Here is a 21,018-nt window from a genome sequence, read left to right as displayed (position 1 = left end):
TTGGATGTGTTTTAAAAATATTTTGTATATAACATCATATTATTAGATGTGTTATAATTTTAAAAAAAATTATGAATATACCATCTACATCTTTTTACTTCAATTTTTTATCTTTTGTACTTTTTCACTCAAACAAATTAAGTACACATTATTTTATTAGTAATAACTCTATTATTAAAACCAAATAAGATCAACTAATGTTACAATTAAATAAAAATAGATTATTATGTTTATTTTTAAATAACAATTATGTTTATTTGTGATTTATCTGACGCTCCACTTGCAGAAGATGACTATGTACCTATTTAGATTTGTCTTCCACATCATATTTTTTATGTTTGTTACCAGTGTGTGCTGGGATTGGAAAAGGAAATATTTTATGAACACAAATATAGTAGAATGGAACCACAAGAAATAGCCTTAACAATGACAACCCATAAGATTTTAAAGATTTAAAGTGTGCTCATTATTCATTTCGTTTCGAAACTGTAAACAGGTACAATCACATAAACAAGGGGGCAAATAATAATAATAATAATAATAATAATAATAAAAAAAGAAGAAAAGGGTGCTACATGACTTTACCGATGAGGATTTTCTGGTTGAGCTCCAAGACGAAAGAGAGAGTAGTGTTATCACATTTAAGAATGTAACATAAAAGAAAGTAAAAGAAACTGTATTTTTTATATGAAGTAATGTAAAAGAAGGAATGAAACAATAACTAACTATGAAGTGGATAGAAAATTAGAGAAATTTAAGTTTTTAAACTTTAAATTAAGTTTAATTATAAATATGTATCTAAAAAATAGGAATTTGTTTTGTTTTAAAATAATTAAATAATATTAAAGGCTGACCAAAAATTTATTTGTGTTATACAAGTAGCATTTTTCTTAGAAGATAAGGTGTGATTTCTCATTATTTATTTCACAAGTAGGACCAAAAAAATATGAAAGAAAAATTATTCAAAGATGAGAGATCACACTTTATCTTTCAAAATAAAAATTTAAAATTTAAAGAATTCAAATTCAATTCCGGTTCCATCCAACCCATCGGTTCTAGGTCTTGTGGTGATTTTTTAACTCGTAATTTTGGCAAAGCAGAGGCTCGCATAAAGTTGTTTTTATAAAATAATTGATAGTTAAAAGTAGTTAGATTATTTGCTATATTTGACTAAATTATCATCAAACAATTTTTAATTATGAACTTCACATGTATTCAGTTTTTACCGTTTCTTTATTAGATCGAACTGAATTTTGTAATGCTTTGCTATTCAAACAAAAATAGACCTTCTCAATTTTATTTTTCAATTGAAAGCCTAAAATACATTCTATAACTCTTCAATCTTTTTTAACCAACTTAGGTTAGGTTAGTTTAGTTGTTAGCTTTAAACAAGTGTTGGAGATTCGAATCTCACCTAATATATGTAACAATCTATTGGGCAGCAGCAAATTTTTAAATAGAACTCAAATATGCCATAAATTAGTCTTTAGTCGTTAGGAGATACCGTAGAAAGCAAAAAAAACCTTCAATATTTTTTTTAATCTTATAAAATATACAATAAAGGTCTATAACCAAATAAAGTACTTAACAAAGTCAAACCAAGTTATTTCACATCAACGTGCACTCTCTTATGTTATCGTTAGTGTCGTCTTCTTCTGTCTCTTCCATACACCTCGGCTGCTGCTGATGCTTATTATTCTTCACTTCTTTTTTCCTCTTCGTTCTCTTTCGTGCCACCACCAGCTCTTTCTCTTCATTTTCTCAATTGAATTTCTTCTTCTCATTCCTCCTCCTCCTCCTCCTCCTCCTCATTCTCCTCCTCCATCATCATTATTATCATCATTGTCATTATCGTTATTGTTATTGTCCCCATTGTCGTTTTCTTCTTATACATAAATAATATTGTTCATTTTCTTTTTAATTTTTGCACTTGTTTTAGTTAATTTCGTTGTGTTATCTAAAGACTTTTCACTTATTTTTTTTATCAAAATTTGTAAATCTGTAACTCAAGTCTTCATGAAATAAATTCTTAGTTCCATTACATTATTTAGTTGAAGATTTTGGTGTTAGAGTAAAGATATTTCGGCGTTATTCTTTAGAAATTTTTTTGTTGTTTTATATATTAAATACGTCTTATTCTTCTTATAAGTAATGCCACTATTCACTCTCTTTCGAATTTTTGTACTTGTTCTACTTAATTTCGTTGTGTTGTACACATATGTTTCCACTTATTATCCTTTCTATTAAAATTTGTAAATCTACAATTCAAGTCTTCATGAAATAAGCTCTTAGTTCTATCACATCATTTAATTAAAAATTTCAGTATTATAGTGAAGATATTTCGGTGTTATTTTTCAGTTTTTTATATTTGAGATAAGCATTCAATTATTCAATTTTAAGTGATGTTTTTGTGTTATGTTACTGAACTTCTGATGTCAATTTTAAATAATTCGGTGCTCTCTTATTTCATTTTATAGAGTTAATGTGATATTTTAGTTTGCAATTTACTTTTTACATTCTGTATCATTGTATTTGAATTTCGGTGTCAATTTAAACAAATTTTGGTGCTAGTTTTGTTTATGGCAAGAATTTAATCCAATAAATATGAACTTACATTCATTTAACTAAATAAGATTGGAATATAGTAGATACATGTTTATTCAAATTTAATATGAGAAGCAATACTTCTAAGAAAATAAGTAAGAGCAACAAAAAAAAAAAAAGAAAAAATGCAACATTAAAAAAGATATTTTTGTATTAAGGTTAAAATATTGCGGTGTTATTTTTCTGATACATTATGCATAATTCAAAATTCTCTTTCCTCATTCTCATCATCATCATTTTTTTCTCTTTCTTGTTTTACATTTTCATAATTCTTGTTTTATCCTCTTAGCTTATATCAAGGTTAAAAAATTTTGGTATCTAAATTAACAAACTTCTATATCACAATTAAAAAATTTTGATACTATTTTCTGATAATTTTTACATAACTCAAAACTCCTTTTCATTCTCCTCCTCTTCTTCATCGTTATCATCTTCTGTATTTTATCACAATCAGATGGTAAAATATAAAGATGGTTTACAAAAGGCAGGAATTATAGTAGACTTGCAACTCCTTTATCTGATCGTGGAAGAGTTGATTCTCCATATTAATCTTTTGTGGCAAGTTAGCTCCCATTCAAACTGAATTTGGAACGCCAGGTCGAAGGGTTACACACTTACACTGCCAAAGAGGGGATATATGCAGCGGCAGAGTTGTTACATATTCAAAATGAGATTCAAACCGTGACGCTCTAGTTCCTTTAACAAACAAACACCCCAATCCTCACGTTCATTAGTGGCATTGGAGTCCCTTGTCTTAGGAACACCGTACACATACCTCGACGTCTTGACGAGAAAACTTTTTCTCAAACTCTCCATCACCTATATGGCTATATCCATGCTTATCAAAGTCCAATCCAAGTACTCTCTTAGGCACCCTAAGTTTTAGCAAATCTTAGGAATTGGATAAAATGTTGGATCTATTTTTAGAAGGAAAGTTCTATGGTGCCGTCACAGAAAACATGTATGTGATGTTATCCCTGCGTGTTGTGCTGAGATAAAGACACGTGTAGTTTTTTTAAAGTTGAATTCCGTTCTCCGTTTTCGCTTAGGAGAGGGATTAGTTGTGATTTTTGAGATTTGTTATGTGGATAGCGGGCTTGGTGGTATGGGCCAAAATAGTGAATTTGAGATCAAACAAAAAAGGTTGAAAGAAAATTGCAATGGATAAAACAAGCCAACCCAAAAGAGGAAAAAAAATCCTTTGAGTTACATGTATTGTTTTAATATGGCTATTTCAACAAAGTTAATAAAGAATGACCAAAAAATTAACTTTTTTTTTTGGTAATTAAAAACAAAGTTAATAAAAGTGTCAATCAATTGGAAAAATGTACTAGGCAGTGTAATCCATCTAATTTTTCATCATTTTCAGTTGACTTCATAAATATTTTGTTTGTGTCTTTTTTTTTTGTTGGTCAGTGAATTGGATAACCCCAATTCTAAGTATCTCATATGAATTGGACAACCTTTGATCCTAGGTATAACACACACCCACACGCTCCTCACATACTTACCATTTTTTCTTCCTCGGTTGCCGTTGGTAGGAGTTGAGCCCGAGACCTTTGAAATAAGGAGGGGGCGGAATGCCGTGTGAGCTAAGACTCATCTTTTTAACTAGCCAAATTGGTCATGTAATTGACTGCGGTGTTAGATTCGTGACATGGGTCTAGTCTAACCGGATGTGGATGTCCATTATGATAAAAAAATCTATAAACATGAAAACTATTGACAAAAAAAAAAGACAGCATGAAAACAATGTCTTGCCTAAGTATACTTACTGAATTTAATTTTCTTGGTATAAGCATGACAATGTTTTAATTTCCTTGTGTTGGATGTAGTTATTGTATTAGATTGCCTTCTTATGTGTACTTCGTGTATTACATTTATCGATTATATTTGGAATTTTTTGTTTTTGGGTTTAATTCGGTGTAACTTCAATCAATACCCTATCTGTTATGTGTTGGTGAAAAGACATGTCCAATCCATACATAAATTTTAAGTTTGATATTGTTACATGCATGATTCTATTATGGAGTATTATAAGTTTATAACACAATGATTTTTATTTAAGTAAAAGAAAAATTTAATCATAAAAATATAAATTCTTAAAAAAATTTATTAAAATAATAGTTTATCATCAAAGACAGATGCATGTATCACATTATACAAAAAAGCACTCCACTATAATTAATAAAAGTTTATATAATAGATATTTTAATTCATAAAAAAATATAAATTAATTTTATACTTATTGAAATTAAATTAATTTGATAAAATTATTAAAATGATTTAATAAATATTTTTATTGGATATCTATATAATTTTACTAACTTAATTTAATTTTTGACAAATATTAAATTAATTTATATTTCCATGATTTAAAATATTTTTATTTTGTTTTTTACTTGAAAGAAAATTTTTTTCCTAAACACAAACTTCTTAATAGAATATTAGAGGACAATCATTCGTTAGTATTTAGCTACATCAAGGAAAAGTAAAATACATAGTAGATTTTTTTTTAATTTTGGGTTGGCTTTTTTTTACCCACTGCAATTTTTCCCTACCGTTTTTTGTTTAGCCTCAAATTTACTACTTTGGCCCATACCACCAAGCCCACTATTCACATAACAAATCTCAAAAATCACAACTAATCCCTCTCCTAAGCAAAAATGGAGAACGGGATTCAACTTTGAAAAAACTACACGTGTCTTTTTCTCAGCACAACACGCAGGGATAGCATGACATGCATGTTTTCTGTGACAGCACCATAGAACTTCCCTTTTTAGAAATGGACCAATTTAATTCAAACTAACAATTTATATGAATAAGTAAGAAAGAAAATTAAATTATAAAATGTTCTAGTAATAATGATTAATGATTATATACATTTACATTTTGCTATATACATCAATAGACTTTAAGCTGGGGACCCTGTCAAAATTTGGCTTTCAATCCTAGGTATCCACTCATAAAGGATATCATTCACTTGTTCTGGCACCTCATCGTGCGGACAATGGCCTGTAATGTTAGAAGTTTAAAAATTTTGGATATCATTAAAAAATTAAAAGTTAAAAATAGATGAACAAGTATAAAAAGTTATAGTTACCAGCATCCAATTCTTTAATTACAAGTCCATCGCAATGTTCTTTCAGTGTAGCCACCCTGGAACTGCAGTCAGAAATTGGATCTTTCATCCCCTGATAACAAAGAAATCAATAACAAGATACGAAGCTATACCAGAGATTAATTCACATACATATATCATATCAACTTCAAATTTTCTTGCCATTAGCGTTAGAGTACCTGTATAATCAGAACCTTTTCCCTGAATTCTTCAATAAGAAAATTAAGAGGTATGGAAAGATTAAAACAGAAGATGCTTTCCACGACCACAGGAGAGCCAGGATGATAAGACTTTTACATATGTAAGGAGATGGCAAAATGAGCCATGTATACACATCAGAATAATGCAAAACTCAAAAAAGTGAAGCAAATTACTAAAAAGTAAAAGCCAAGAAGAGGATACTGCTCTTAGCATTTTATTTATGAGCCAATCATCTGCTCTTTCTGTCCGCTGCATGCGAAGTTAAAAGCCTCAGAACCAAGCAATATCCACACCAAAAATGTGAGACATAATTATACCTTTGAAACACTTACAGTTGGATAACATTTCTTAACTAAGTAACCTCAAATATAGTAGAAGAACACGAGAGTCCAACCAGGAGGCGCCGGAGGTTTTTCTATCCTGAATAGGAAAGCATGTAAGTGTGAAAAGGACAGATTTTTTGGTGTATAAGTGTGAAAAGGACAGATTTTTTTAGAGGAAGTACACCCAATTTATGTAATCATACCACCAATTGAGTTCCCGACAAGGTGGACAGGTTCACCCACAACATCAACAATAAAATCTCTCAATAGTTCGGCCCACAAGAGTTCAGTATACACAATATTTGGCTTTTCTGAATTGTCAAATCCTAACAATGTAATAGCCCAAACACGATTTCCAGCTCCAGCTAAACCATTTATGTTGTCACGGTAATGCTCTGCGAAAGCGCCAAATCCATGCACAAGAACAACAGCAGGACCATCATTGCCAGCAACTGTATACTAACAAAACCAGTTTTTGGGTTCTTAATTCATTAAATTGACAAAAGAGAGTTGACTGGCCATTTGGAAATGAATCAATCGTTGAGTATGAGAAATCAGTTGAATACCTGAATAAGAAAACCATTCCATTTCCACATACGTGTTGAGTGTATCCCATCATTGTTTGTTTGATTTCTCAAAGCCATAAGCCAGTACCACTATGTTCCAAAAAATTAAATGAATAGATCATTTGATAAGAAAGGTAAAGGCAAGTTTTCTGTTGCAACTAATAAGAAATAACCAAATCAATAAGGCAGAAAAAAAATTGTATTCTAATATAGCAAAATTGCTAAAACTAGCACCTCCTTTGAGCACACAGCATCAACTGCTCCTGCAATTGTGGTAGCTGAATATCCAAAGGGAGATATAAATCCTGCATTTCGTTCTCTCTCATATTTGATAGCTTCATAGTGTACACTTCTAGATATAATGCCAAGAGATAGAGCAGGACCAAAGAGTGCAATAAATGATGCTCCATTCCGACTTTCAGAAGAACGTACTTTTTCATGTATCCTGCACAGATTTAAAGGTGAAAAGACATTTCACTGTTCGTGTTTTTAAACTGACCTCTAGACTCCATACTCAAGACCCTAGAAGATATTAGCCAACAAATAATCACAAATGGCAGGTTTTTACTACATACTCTTGCCAGTCATCATGAGCTGTTCCCTCGAAATATCTCAAATATGCAGCCAAGGCATTTAATACATTGTTTGTTCCACCTCCTACAGCATTACCTTTTTGTGACAGGAAAACAGATTCATTTGATTTCTTTGACTGCAGTTGCCTAGAGTCATAACTTCCTTCACTGCTCTCACTAGACTTCATTATTTTATTCCGTAATAAGGTTTCAGCTGATGTCAACTTGATTGAGTTCCACCTCTCTCTCAATCTCCCTTGGTTGCTGGTAATGAAATTCTTTACATCATCATATACAGGAAGAGTACCTATTTCAATGAAAATCTATCATATGACTTTGGCCACTTTACAAGTGCAAGATGTTAAATGGATTACAAAAATGGAAAATATAATATCAAATACTCTTCCAAAAGAAGATTCATGCCAAGTGACAAGAAAAGTCAACCACCACAGAACTCACCCCAGTCCAGTTCCATGTCTGCAGCAGGTAATTTTGACAGCTGAAGTGGTTCAGTATGGGTAGTCGAAGTTTCTTAAAGTCATCGTACGATGCAGGAAGATTTTGCAGAACCTATTGGATAGTGATAGAAACGACCAAATCAATTATCGACAAGTTAATAAAAGTAATCACCAATTACCACATATAAATTCTTCAACTCTTGAACAATTTAGATAGCCAAAGAAGCCAAGAATCAATCGGATACCTACATTTACATCATAAAATGGAGTGTTCCATAATTCAATCCTAGGAGCACATTCTCGAACCGTGACAGGTTTCATACACTCCTTCACAACATCCAAAAGCAAGTACAATTCATACTCCACCTCTTGTTCTGCAAATACACAACTGGCATTCACCTGTTCCACCCTGGGCGATGAATTTGTTCAACAAAAGCAATTGATAATGCTTAATTCAAGATCTCATCATGCACTTTGGCGGAAAAAAAGTTCTCATTATGCACGGACATGTATTGGGGCATCATCAGTAACTAATCAACTAATAAGTAACTCACAATAAAAGTTAACTAACTGTGTAACTAATCAACTAAAGAAGTAACTTACTAACTGAAGAGTAACAACCTCAGATGCAAGCTGTTGTATGACGTGCTCTGCGTTCCCGAATCTAATCATGAGATTGGAGCCGCGTTCCTTCAAGGAGTTCCTCAAATCTTGCAGCGCGAACAGGAGCAGTTCCAGCATTTCGTCAGAGAAACCTGCAATCAGCAATTCAACATGGTGAGATTTCATTCTCCGAAGGGAGTTAAGATCTGAAAGAGTGTTTCGGGCATTCGGCGAAAACTGACGAGAGAGGATACGGCGATCGAAGACGTAAAGAGGAAAGAGTGATTGGAAGCTAGAAGCAACGGTGAGGGCTGGGTGATCGTGGATTCAGAGGTCGTGCTTGAACCACACAATGGCCGTATTAGCAGTTTGCTGCGCACTCATTTTAAAGGAAGGAGAGCAGCGCCGAGTGTTTGGGGAGAACTGGAGAAGGAAAGTGACGGAAAATGAGAAGGAAAATAAGAGAAAGAGAGGAGAGCCATTACTGTTTTAGAAAAATAAAAAAATATTTAAAAATCCACGTGGAGGAATGTGTGTGAGTAATAAAACGACGCCGTTTTGTTTATTTGAAAAAAAAAAAAAAAAACAAAAGCAGAACCATTCGTGAACCAAACCCTCCCCCCCCTCTTCTTCCCCCAATCATTTGTGCTCTCCCTGGAGACCTCTGAAGCCAAGGAAAACCCTAGCCCTTCATCGCCGCCGCCGTCCCCAGGTCCTCAGCGCCGCCGCTGCTTCCTCTTCCCCGTGTCGTTTTCATCTTCGCTGGCACGTCGTTTTCATCTTCCTCTTCCCCAGGTAGCTCGGCACATCGTTTTCATCTTCGCTGCCTTCTCGGCACGGAACCCAGGTTAGTGGCCCTGCTTTCAATTCTTCGCCTCCGCATCTTCCTTTTAATTTCTGAATGTTCGGTCTTCTCCTTCGTTTGAAGTTCTGAAATTGTTGTTCAATTTTTGTTCCATTTTTCTTGTAATGTTTTGTAAATTGTAATTGTCTGCTGCTGATGGATCTGTCTTGTATTTGCTGGTTGCTGATGGCTGTAATTTTTTTTTTCAAATTTACTGATGGCTGGATGGCTCTGTTAGTTGCTGATGGCTCTTAATTTTTTTTGTTCAAATTTACTGATGGCTTTGTTTGTAGTTGCTGGTTTTGCTGGGTGAAGGTTCAGTGTTTTGGAATGTTTTATAATGTGCTAATGTTTGTAATTGCTGGCTTTGTTTGTAATTGCTGGGTGAAGGTTTAGTGTTTTGTGATTATTGGTTAATGTTTTGGTTTAGTGTTCTCTCTTTTCCAGATTTCCCTTTTCCTGTATTTCTGCATGTTGCTGAATTGGTAATCAATAAATTTGCCCCTTTGCTGTAAATCGGGGCTTTACTAGGATTTGTTAAATTTGTTGCTGTAACTTGAATTTGTTGCTTCCCAGTCACATAACTAGAACAGAATGCTCAGTCAGTGCTTGATTGATTGGCTTTGCTCACTGATTGTATTTGATGATAAATTTTAAATTGATAACTTTTAAATGTTAAATTTGCACTGACCATGTTACTGATTCACTGTTTTTTCAGTTCTTTTTGTTGTTGTTAATCATTGTGATGAGCTTTGTTAAAATTTGCACTGCCTATGTTTAACATTTAAACTCTCAGCTTCTCGGCCCTGTTTGATTCTTCATCTCAGGCAATTGAATCGAATCAACCAGGCCTTCCTTTTCTTTTTATTTTAGTTGATTCTTAAGTTTTCTAATATATGTAGCTTTCTGAATCAAGTGGATCAGATTATGTAGTTTTCTTGATTTGGGATATTTTCGGAGACGCATTAGAAGAGCTATTTTATTATTATGTTTGCTATAATAATATTCACATGTTCTCTATGCTTGTGATTGTTTCGGTGTTTACATTTTCTTTCCAAGTCACTTGCTGTGGTTGTTCTTTGAGTTAAGGCTTTGTATGTGTGTGCGAGAATATGTGATAAATAAATATACAATAAAATTATTAAAAATTTAATATACAATTTTAAATATTCAAATTCAATAATTTTTAAAATTTTATAATTTTACATAATAACTTGTTTATATTTTATTACTAAAAATTCACAAAATAAATTTTTTTTAAATAATTTCTAAGTTCTAATCTAATAATTAGCAACAATACTCATGGTTTTTTATTTTAATAAATAAATTAATTATAATAATTATTGAAATAAATAATTTAAAAAATATTTACCAAAATAAATACTTCTCTCTTATCTCTGGTAAACGAGATAATTTTGTACGTATGTAAACGAGATAAAACAGGTGGATGTGATACGTGTATATCTATAAACGAGATAAATATTACATGCATTTTTTAAAAAAAATTTGAAATAATAAAAAATATTATTAATATCAATAATCCAAACTTTTAGCATGCAATTAGTACATAAAAATGTATTATATTTATATCTCGTTTACACTGTCTTATTTGTAAACGAGATATACACGTGTTGTGTCCACCTGTCTTATTTGTAAACGAGATATATGTAAAATTATCTCGTTTACACTGTAAACGAGATAAGAGAGAAGTATTTATGTTGGTAAATATTTTTTAAATTATTTATTTCAATAATTATTATAATTAATTTATTTATTAAAATAAAAAAATCCCAATACTCATTACATTAGTAACAAAAATATAAAATCAACAACAATAGAATACACAAAATTACACAAACTCAAACTATTGAGAATAGAATTCAAAATCATAAAACATTTCAACAAAGACTTCTCATCATGTATTCAACAACGAAAATTCATAATCCAAAAACATATCCAAAATTGAAAAATCCAAAATCAGAAAAACTAAACAAAAAATCCAAACTCAACATCCAAACTAAATTCAGAATCACTTCAGCAACAAGCCAACTCAGAATACAAAATTAACAATAATTCAAATCAACCATCAACTCTAACTCAGAATCCCACAGCAAAATTAGCTCAGACAAATTCACTCAACAAAAAATTAAGGTTCTGAAAATCGGACCGATTATCGAACCGATCTAACTACTAGTTCACTGGTTTACTGGTCTAATCGGTTCAACCTGAAAAATCGTTTTATAATAAAATAATAAATAAATTATAAATAAACACCTTACAACATAATGATAGACAGCACAATTGAATCACAAAAGGATAAAACAGCATCATATCACTATAAAATCACAAAACACAACAGAACAATTAATCAATAATCATACAAACTAGGCAAAATATTTGATGGAGCTCTCTACGAAAATTCCATTTGATGGAGCTGTCCAAAATATTTATAAAATAAGTTCAACTTGTTATGTTGTATTTACTCATAAGCAACAAAAGTTTTACTAATTTTATCTTAAACCTCACATGAATGTTGATTAACATATTAGCATATATTGTATCAAGTTTGCAACAACTAAAGACTTTAATCTATATATCTAGCCTCAGATAGCATAGCAAAATTCAAGTCTCAACATTTGCACAGAAGAACAAGACATGAATAAATCTAAAATTAATTTGTTTCTTCATAGAGCCTCAATATGCTACCTTCATCTTCAAAACGATCTTTAACCATCTATTACTTTTCTTCATTTAACCACCACCAGTTTGATGGTGTAATAGAACTTCCAAGAAATGTTGACTTCAAATTCCTCATATTTAATTAGATATAGACAAAATATCGAACAAAAGGATGAACCAAATTGAAATAGAACCTAAGCTGATTAATTTATTTATTAAAATAAAAAAAACCATGAGTATTGTTGCTAATTATTAGATTAGAATTTAGAAATTATTTTGTGAATTTTTAGTGATAAAATATAAACAAGTTATTATGTAAAATTATAAAATTTAAAAATTATTGAATTTGAATATTTAAAATTGTATATTAAATTTTTAATAATTTTATTGTATATTTAATTAAATTAGTTTAATCACGGTTCAACTCTGATTGGACCATTGAATTATTGAACCAATCACCTTATCGATTTATTGACAAATTCGATTCTCACAACCTTATATATATATATGTATATATATATATTATTTAGTTGATTTAAAAAGTAATAATAAATTTTAATATAAAATATAAATTTATTAGATCTTTTGACTAGAATTCTATCCATATTATAAATTTATCAATTCCATTCTATCTAATCCGATTTGTAAAAATAAATTTATTTTACTTAAATACGACATATAATCTTTTCATATTTTATAATATTAAATATTATTTATATATGATTAACTAATTAAATTATTAATTTCATATTAATATGTATTTATACAAAAGATAAAAATTGGAGTTTAAATCTGGACTTGTTTCCCTCTGCATTAAGCCTTAATGTTAAAGTGATGATTTACACATAATAATATGAATAAAACATGTGAAAATGTGTGATTTGGGTAAAATAAAATTATCACTGCAATTTACTCGTAATCTTTCAAAAAAAAGCTCACTCTCAGTTGGAAAAAACTTACGTTCGCTTTATTTACTAATAAAGTAATAATTTAGAAAAAACATATGAAAACATTGATTTAGAGAAAGGAATAATTAAGTATTTATTTTAGTTTAAAAATGTGAAAAACCAAGTAATGCAAATCCACAAACCCCAATAGTTATTGTTTTTATAGACAAGGTGACCGTGTTTACAAGCAAAAAACGAAAAAGGAAAAAAAAAGAAAAAAAACGAGAGAGGAAGTCCAAAACTTTTTCTCTCATTTGTATAATCCAATTCATCTTCCTCCTCTGTAGTTTGCAATCTGAGTCTGCATTTCTGCATTCAACTTCTTCAGAAGAGAAGAGGATGGTTCTGTCTCAGAAGATTCACGAAGCTTTCAAGGGCACAGTAGAGAGGATCACGAGCGCTCGAACCGTCTCAGCCTTCAAAGAGAAAGGAGTTCTCAGTGTCTCTGAGTTCGTCACTGCCGGCGACAATCTCGTTGCCAAATGCCCCACTTGGTCCTGGTAAATTTCCCCCCCTTTTTTTTTCCATCTCAAAGATTTCATCTTTCTTAAGTAGGCTCCCTGTTACACGATGTTTCTGTTCCTCTAATGGCTATTCGTTATTTCCAAAATATATATATTTTTTAAATCTGCTTTCAAGCCTCAAAATTTTACTTCTCAGAAGGGTTTCAATCAAGTTATATAGCTTCGGTCCCTGTAACAAAGGGTTTGGGGTCATATGGGACTTTCTGGGATGATTTGAATCATGTACGTATATTAACTAATAGCAAGCATTGGAAATTTTCATTCATTTGTGTTATGGCAATTGCTAAAGCTCAAAATTAAGAGGTCATTCTTTTTGTGCCCTTATTAATTGTTAATGTTCTGTTTTCCCATTGCATAATAGGGAATCAGGTGAGCCAAGCAAAAGGAAGCCATATTTGCCAGCGGATAAACAATTATTAATTACTAGGAATGGTAAGAGTCGAGCTTGGGATGTATTTGTATGTCATACATCTTCTTTGTACTTGTTATCTTCAGTCTAGTTTGAATTGTATTAAGTTGCTCTTTCTGTCCTTAAAGCTAGAAAGTTATAATACCTGAATTTCCCTGAGGTTTCTCCTGAATTTGTTATCTATGGCTGTCCTCATTAATGCTGGTTTATGAAGTTGCTTAACACTTGACAGTGCCGTGTTTGCGGAGAGCTGTATCTGTAGAAGAAGAATATGAAGCGGCTGGAGGAGAAGTTCTACTTGATGATGAAGAAAATGATGGATGGCTAGCAACTCATGGAAAACCTAAAGGTATGTATGTTGCTGGAGGCATTATTCTAGGGTTGTGTTAAATTGCCTTACACAAGCTTGGGGTTAGGTTAGTCCACTACTTAAAATAACCCCCACAATCTTAGTGCAACAATGGTTTTGTAGTATTGGCTTTTTACAAATATAGGCTTTATCCAAAGTTAGTTAGTATTATGTTCATTAAATGCAAGCGGTGAGGCAACAACATTGCAGATCGCTGTCAACGTCAGACTCTCATGTCGAGCTTCTGGGTGTGCCACAACCCCCATCTAATCATAAAATTCCACCTTTCTTTCCCTAAAATAAACTCTTACCAATTTTTTCCACCCTCGTCATCTATGTTTCGATCTGTGCTCATTGTTGTGACCAGATGTCGTTTCTGTGTTTCGTTAAATTCCCCAATTTTGCTCCTCCTTTTGACGAAAAAGAGAATGAATGATCAAGTTGCTCCATTGACATACTCACATAAGCATATTGGGTTGGCCAATCAAATCCTTTAATAATCTGTTTTCTACCTTGGAACTGCTCCCCTTCCTCCCACCCACCACAACCACAATTAAAAAAAAAAAAACCTTGACGGGCTTTCCATACTTGAATTAAGTTCTTCCCACTTGTGAGTGGCATACCAGCAAATGTCCTGGTAGACAGGTAACTTTTTTTCCCTTGAGTCCAGTGTAGCTAGCTCACCTCCAACCTACAAAGACCTAAGGATTTTTCTGCAAAATATTGAAATCTCCAAAATTTCAAATAAATTTTCAAGCTACTAACCAGAATTGAAATAATTACCACTGAAATTGAAATAAAATCCGTCCTATGGTTGTGAGCATGAGTTATGCATCTGTTTATAATACATTTTTATACAGGACTAGCATAACTCCCAAACTTGTGGGAGTAACAAAACAAGAGCTTCTATTCTATATCAGTATATTGTGATTTGGTTCTAATCCCATTCTCTGATGCTCATACCTTACACCTTTATTACTTTTTATTTATTTTTTTCAAGAAACCAAATCCGACGAGGAAGAGGATTTACCTTCCATGGAAAGCCTAGAAATCAGCAAAAAGGAACCTGTTAAGCAAATTTCATCCTACATGGGAGGTGATGAGGAAGACGATATTCCGGATATGGCTGAGTTTGAAGAAACTGATAACATTGTTACAGATCCTGTAAGTTGGGTATCACTTTCTAGGCTAGATTGTTGTTTCCTAACTGTTATACATCTGTATTTGGACTGAAAAGTGAAGTTTTATTGAATCACATGAAAGAGAACAGAAATATGTATCGACTGCTGTATTCTCATACTATGCTTGTTGTAAGAGTCTTTTCAAGCTGGTCTGTCCTTGCAATATTTGTTGGAATTAAAATGATAGGTAGGCTGTAGGCAATTACAACCTGAATGTGAGCTTTAACTCAATTTTTCATTTTAATACTTTTTATTTTTTATTTGCATAATTTATAATAGTAATATATTATTTTAAATAATTCTCCACTAGTTTACTTATTTTTTATTAACTATACTTTCATTGTTTACTTGTTTAGTACTGATTTAAGAAATGTGATTTTGTCATTGTTTACTCTTCAGTCTACATATCTAGTGGCTCATGAACCTGATGATGATAATATTCTACGAACCCGAACTTACGACATCAGTATCACGTAAGATGAGTTTCAAACTTGCAGTGTAACTTTTCTTGATTGCCATTTTGTTCCTGAACAAACTGCTACTTGTGATATCAGAGAAGACTGTGTATCTTTTTCTGACATATCACACAAGTGCTAAGATTTTCCTGAACAAACTGTTGGAGGATATTTATTCCTGACATATTTGTACTTCTCCTATTTTTTTTGTTGTATCTTGTTCTTTCTGTCAAATAGAAAGGACTACTTATTTTGTATTTGAAACAAACGGTCTTTAGACAATAATTTGAATAGTTCTATTTGACTTGTTTGCAGGTATGATAAATATTATCAAACACCTCGAGTATGGCTTACCGGGTATGATGAGGTTTGTTTTCCACAAGATCTTTTTTTAAATATATATATTCATTCACTTTTGTCGGTCTATAAGCCTACGATGAACCTACTAGGACAACTAATGTTTGCTTATTTTAAGTAGTGGATATAAATGATGTGAATATCCCGAACTGGGGCTTAGTGGGTGGGTTGATAACAGTTCCTTATTCTTTTTTCATTTTTATACCTTGGAAACTTAGTTTACTGGTTTATGATCTCATCTTTCCATCTTGCAGTCAAGGATGCTTTTGCAACAAGAACTTGTCCTTGAAGATGTTAGTCAGGACCATGCTCGCAAAACGGTGAGATATGACATGAATTGTTTATGTGAAAGATATTTTATCAGAATTCAATACGATGTTTATTGTTGGATGAATCATTTTGAGGTATAGATCATAGTTACATGCTTAAAGGGTAAAATTATTAAGCTTAATACTTCCTATGTTTTTAACCCCGCTATTTATCAATTTATAGTTTGCTAAACTTATGTTAATACGTTATTGTTCTAACATGAAATATTTACAGGTAACAATTGAGGACCACCCTCACTTGCCTGGTAAGCATGCATCTATTCATCCATGTCGACATGGAGCAGTGATGAAGAAAATCATTGATGTTTTGATGTCACGTGGGGTTGAGCCAGAAGTTGACAAGTAAACCCTTTCTGTCCAAGATATTATTACTTTCATAGAAACGTAATTATTATTACTTTCATAAAATCTTCCACATGGTGATATAAATTGGATTTTTCTTTTAATAAATCTAAATCAACATTGTCTGTAATTGTTTACAACATCCATACAAATATTGTTTTCTCATTAGCTTCACAATTTTTTATTTATTGTTTATGTAATTACTGGCTTTCAGGTGATGGAATATTTGATTATGCAATCTGCCTAAAGATTGTTTGTAGCATATAGTCAAGCATGCATCTGTTTTTTGTTCAATAGTCATTCATCCCTTTCTTAGTTTCCGTGGTTAATTATATTATGTTCCTCGAGAGAGGGGCAACTGTATATGCTTGAGATGCCATATTGAATTCTAACATGTATGTTTATGCTTGTTTATTTTACTTCAACCACTCCGTACGATTTGAATTCCTATAAATAATGACTTGTTTTTATTCAAATTCGTGAGTTATGTAAGCTTTCAACTGGAACTTGGTACGGCGCTTCTGGATTTGGTCCCTCTTAGCAATGCCTGACTTAGTATAATCACATTTTATTCCTTGGAGTGGCATAACTAAATATAAGTAATGTATTTGTGTAGGTACCTGTTCTTATTCTTGAAGTTTATGGCCTCTGTAATTCCAACTATTGAGTATGATTACACAATGGACTTTGATCTTGGTAGCTCCAGCAACAACTGACTAAGGTAAGTGATTTTTATTTATTTTCCTTAGTATCATACCATGGTTTTTTTCTTTCATTCTTATATTTTTTTTTTTTCAAATGGTAGCAGCATATTCAAGTATAACTGGGGAACATACTCCATTGTTGATTTCCCATTGGATCCGATGCATAAACACTCCGTCCTTTTATCTTGTTTTGTTGGTTTGTTGCGCATGTATTCAAATTGCGAATAAACCTTGCTGTTGTTGCCAAGTGTACATGTCATGTAAATTACAGCCACGTTAGTGTGGTTTGGTTACTGTCTTTGTACATATATAGCTAACTCTATGTCACTCTATAATGAAATATATAGCAGCAAATGCTTATCTTTACGTTTCCCCTAACTTCTATTTTAAAAAAATCATAGATTTCATTAAGATAACAAGAGTTACAATTAGGACCACTTGAGTTGACAGTAATAGAAGAATTGAGATTTTTCAACAAAAACTAACTTAGAGAGAATGATAATCAAATAGAAGTCACTACTTACTTGTGTGTAAATCACACTTAAAATGTGCGGCGAAACTTGTAGATGATTTTGCTTAGTTGCTTGTGCACTTTATGCATAGGAAATTGAGTGTTAAATGAAGATCAAAATGTGTCACTTTACATGGTTTTTAAAAGCGAGTTACCTCTTTAATGTTGAGCTTGTTAAGCTATTATGTACGTTTTTGTAGTGAAATGTTGATTAGATTTGGACTTATAGCTTGATAGTTATATGACATTCAAGTTGAGTTATGTGAAAGATCATCTTCAAATATAGGACTAACGAATTTTAGAGTTTAATTTTGATGCACTTACAGTGTAAAAAGTTTTATACTAAGTTTTACACTTTATACTGTCATCTAATTACATTAGTATTTTTAAATCATTTACGCGGATAATGTAAAAGGTTGTTATATTTACTAACGTTACGTAATTGAATGTACATGTAAAAAATAAAAATAAAATTATCTTATACTCACACTAAATCAAAATTAAATTCTGTAGAAATTGCTAATATCCCTTACCAAAAAATATGCCATAAATAACAACTATTATTAAAGAATTGTTTAGGTGAGTTTATAATAAAATATTTTTTTTTGAATTATCTTTTTTTTAAATTATTTAAAAAAGTAAAATAATTTTATATTTTAGATCTTTCACGTAAAAATATCTCTACCTTATGTTTGGATACAATAATATAAAAATACTATTTTATTTATTTATTATATGAAAAATGTTTTTTTTTAACTTAAAAAATATATTTTTTTAGAATATAAATGGTAGCTTCTAAAAGATATATAACAATAATATTAAAAAGAAAAAAGGAAAATATATGATTGATAAATTGATATAGACATATATAGTGCTTATTGTGTAGAATGGTAAACGAGTCTCCCCTGTATATAATTGCTATAAATGGTCCATCTTCTCCAATCTGAATCTATCAAAAAGAAAATAACATAACAGCAGAGTGATCAGTCGCTGAATACAGCTAATTAACACAAGACCATGAGGAAACAATACCTCTCTTTTCTTCTTCTATCTCTCTTCCTTTCTGCAGATGCCCGTGGCGATTCCAATATAAGTATTCAATTTCACACATACACGCCTCTCTTCTAAATTTATCTATTCATATACTTTAATTTAATTTTACTCTCTTCATGAACAATCTTATTGATGTTCCGATCCATCTAATCAACATGTATGTATGTACGTACGTATAAGCAGGAGTGTGGGTACACGATGTAAGTGAAAACCGGATCCATCATAAAGCGAGGACCAGACGCAAACATAACTGTCACTCTCAGTGACGTAAAGGCCCGCGAGGTTCGGGTCCCGAACCTCCGGGCCTGGGGGATCATGGGCCAAGGCTATAACTACCTGGAGCGCGGCAATCTTGATGCCTTCACCGGCCGAGGCCCATGCATAGACACCCCGGTCTGCCGCCTCAACCTCACCTCTGACGGCTCTGGCTCCCACCATGGTTGGTATTGCGACTATGTTGAGGTTACTACCACTGGCCCCCATAAATCATGCTCTCAGACATTCTTCTACATTGACCAGTGGCTCGCTGATGATGTCAGCCCCTACAATCTCAGCGCCGTCCTCGACGGATGCCACCGTGCACAATACGCTCGTCGGCTTGATGAGATGCATGATTCAATTCATTGATTCATCGTTCTTTCTTTTTCCTTCTTTTTATTTATTTCCTTTTGTGGTAGTTGATGTTTGATCTCTTTTAGTTGTTTTCTATTTCGTGCATGCTGTAGGAAGTGGTATGTGATGATGCTTTATGCATATGCATGGTGAAAATTGTTAATTGAAAGGATATTCTTCTTGGTTATTGGCGTTGTAATGAGGAATTATTTATGGTGAAAATCCTTAATTTCATGTAGAGCAATGCTAGAGAACAAAAGAGTATTAGTAAAAAATCAGCCAAAATACCTTTGGGTGAATCCAAAATCTCTACGAGTTAATATATATGGATGTTTCTTCTACTAAGTATCAGAATGTTTTTTTTTTCATACTAAATGGATGTTCTTTTATATATTTTTCGAATTTTTTTGTATTGCAAATGTGAATGTCTCTATTTCTTTAAGAATTTCATATTTTTTTTAAATTTTATAGATATTTAATTATTTTTGCTAAAATATAACTGAATATTTCTTTTGTTAAGTATTAGGATTTTTTTTTTCATATTAAATGAATGTTTTTTTTTTATATTTCTGTAATTGTGTAGTTTGTAGTCTCTTTTAATTGTGCATCCCTTGCGTTCTCAAGACAGTCGCACTTTGCATACAGGTCCACCAACCCAGTAGCCAAATACGAATCAATCCGAATCCCATTCCTTGTAATGTAATCATGCACTATCCTACCCTGTTCCAACTCTCCCGTTTGAGCACAAGCTGAGAGAACATTTGCCAGAGCTATATTATCTAGCCTAATCCTCAATCCAATCATTTCATTAAACAAATCAATGGCTTCATAACACAGCTTCGCGTTGCTATAATCGGCAATCATAGTGCCCCAAGACACAGAATCTCGTTCTGGCATTTCGTCGAACAGTTTCTGCGGGCGCGTAGTCTCACCAATTTTAACGAACCCATGAACCATGGCATTATAAGAGACAACATCCCTATGAGAACTCTCGTTGAACAGCTTGTGGGCATCGTGGATGCGGCGATGGAGGGAGTAAACGCATATGAAGGCGTTGAGGGAGAAAGGATCGGCAAGAAAGCCGAATTTGAAGGCCTGGGAGTGTAGCGAGAGGGCGATGGAGATGGAAGAAGAAGAAGGGAGGAGGGAACATGCCTTGAACGCAAAAGGGAAGGTGTGGAAGTCAGGGGCGAGGGAGAGGTAGCGGAGGGTGACGAAGTTGTAGAGGGCGGAGGAAAGGGAGGAGAGGAGGGTGTGGGTCGCGGTGATAGAAG

The 21,018-nt window shown here is 32.4% G+C and overlaps 2 protein-coding genes across 9 annotated transcripts; one reads left to right on the top strand and one right to left on the bottom strand.

Annotated features, from left to right (window-relative positions):
- Nucleotides 1–5,544: 5,544 nt before the first annotated feature.
- Nucleotides 5,545–8,894, bottom strand: LOC107627731 (uncharacterized). 6 transcript variants are annotated; one of them, XM_088503807.1, is made up of 13 exons: nt 8,691–8,894; nt 8,449–8,600; nt 8,095–8,254; nt 7,847–7,957; nt 7,391–7,694; nt 7,050–7,260; nt 6,816–6,905; nt 6,453–6,708; nt 6,259–6,346; nt 6,128–6,175; nt 5,858–6,015; nt 5,708–5,769; nt 5,545–5,619 (listed from the first exon to the last, which is right to left on the bottom strand). In XM_088503807.1, exons 4-9 carry the CDS (start codon nt 7,860–7,862, stop codon nt 6,342–6,344), a joined length of 882 nt encoding a protein of 293 aa, XP_088359933.1. In that variant the 5' UTR covers nt 7,863–7,957; nt 8,095–8,254; nt 8,449–8,600; nt 8,691–8,894; the 3' UTR covers nt 5,545–5,619; nt 5,708–5,769; nt 5,858–6,015; nt 6,128–6,175; nt 6,259–6,341. The 6 variants fall into 6 exon arrangements, with proteins under 6 accessions (XP_088359933.1, XP_088359930.1, XP_088359931.1 ...); XM_088503804.1 differs by having other exon boundaries at nt 5,858–6,175; XM_088503805.1 differs by having other exon boundaries at nt 5,546–5,619; nt 5,905–6,175.
- Nucleotides 8,895–9,041: 147 nt separating this feature from the next.
- LOC107625837 (autophagy-related protein 3) lies at nt 9,042–17,940 on the top strand. Of its 3 annotated transcripts, none has more exons than XM_021116232.2 (11): nt 9,042–9,295; nt 13,206–13,418; nt 13,804–13,874; nt 14,084–14,200; nt 15,201–15,364; nt 15,781–15,854; nt 16,152–16,203; nt 16,448–16,513; nt 16,737–16,864; nt 17,481–17,585; nt 17,673–17,940. In XM_021116232.2, exons 2-10 carry the CDS (start codon nt 13,258–13,260, stop codon nt 17,578–17,580), a joined length of 933 nt encoding a protein of 310 aa, XP_020971891.1. In that variant the 5' UTR covers nt 9,042–9,295; nt 13,206–13,257; the 3' UTR covers nt 17,581–17,585; nt 17,673–17,940. The 3 variants fall into 3 exon arrangements, with proteins under 3 accessions (XP_020971891.1, XP_016184049.1, XP_016184050.1); XM_016328563.3 differs by having other exon boundaries at nt 9,047–9,295; nt 17,670–17,940; XM_016328564.3 differs by having other exon boundaries at nt 9,048–9,295; nt 13,247–13,418.
- Nucleotides 17,941–21,018: the final 3,078 nt, after the last annotated feature.

The sequence above is a fragment of the Arachis ipaensis genome, chromosome B2 (genome assembly GCF_059453495.1).
Source record: "Arachis ipaensis isolate K30076 ecotype BB chromosome B2, ASM5945349v1, whole genome shotgun sequence".
Taxonomy (NCBI): Eukaryota; Viridiplantae; Streptophyta; class Magnoliopsida; order Fabales; family Fabaceae; genus Arachis; species Arachis ipaensis.
This window is presented reverse-complemented; position numbering and strand designations above follow the sequence as displayed.

Coding starts and splice junctions, on each gene's coding strand:
- LOC107627731 (XM_088503802.1), bottom strand. Junction 7,261..7,390: donor GCTCATGATGACTGGCAAGA/GTATGTAGTAAA, acceptor AAATCTGTGCAG/GATACATGAAAAAGTACGTT. Junction 6,906..7,049: donor ATGCTGTGTGCTCAAAGGAG/GTGCTAGTTTTA, acceptor TTTGGAACATAG/TGGTACTGGCTTATGGCTTT.
- LOC107625837 (XM_021116232.2), top strand. CDS start 13,258: ATGGTTCTGTCTCAGAAGATTCACGAAGCTTTCAAGGGCACAGTAGAG. Junction 16,514..16,736: donor AGGACCATGCTCGCAAAACG/GTGAGATATGAC, acceptor AAATATTTACAG/GTAACAATTGAGGACCACCC. Junction 16,865..17,480: donor GTTGAGCCAGAAGTTGACAA/GTAAACCCTTTC, acceptor GTATTTGTGTAG/GTACCTGTTCTTATTCTTGA.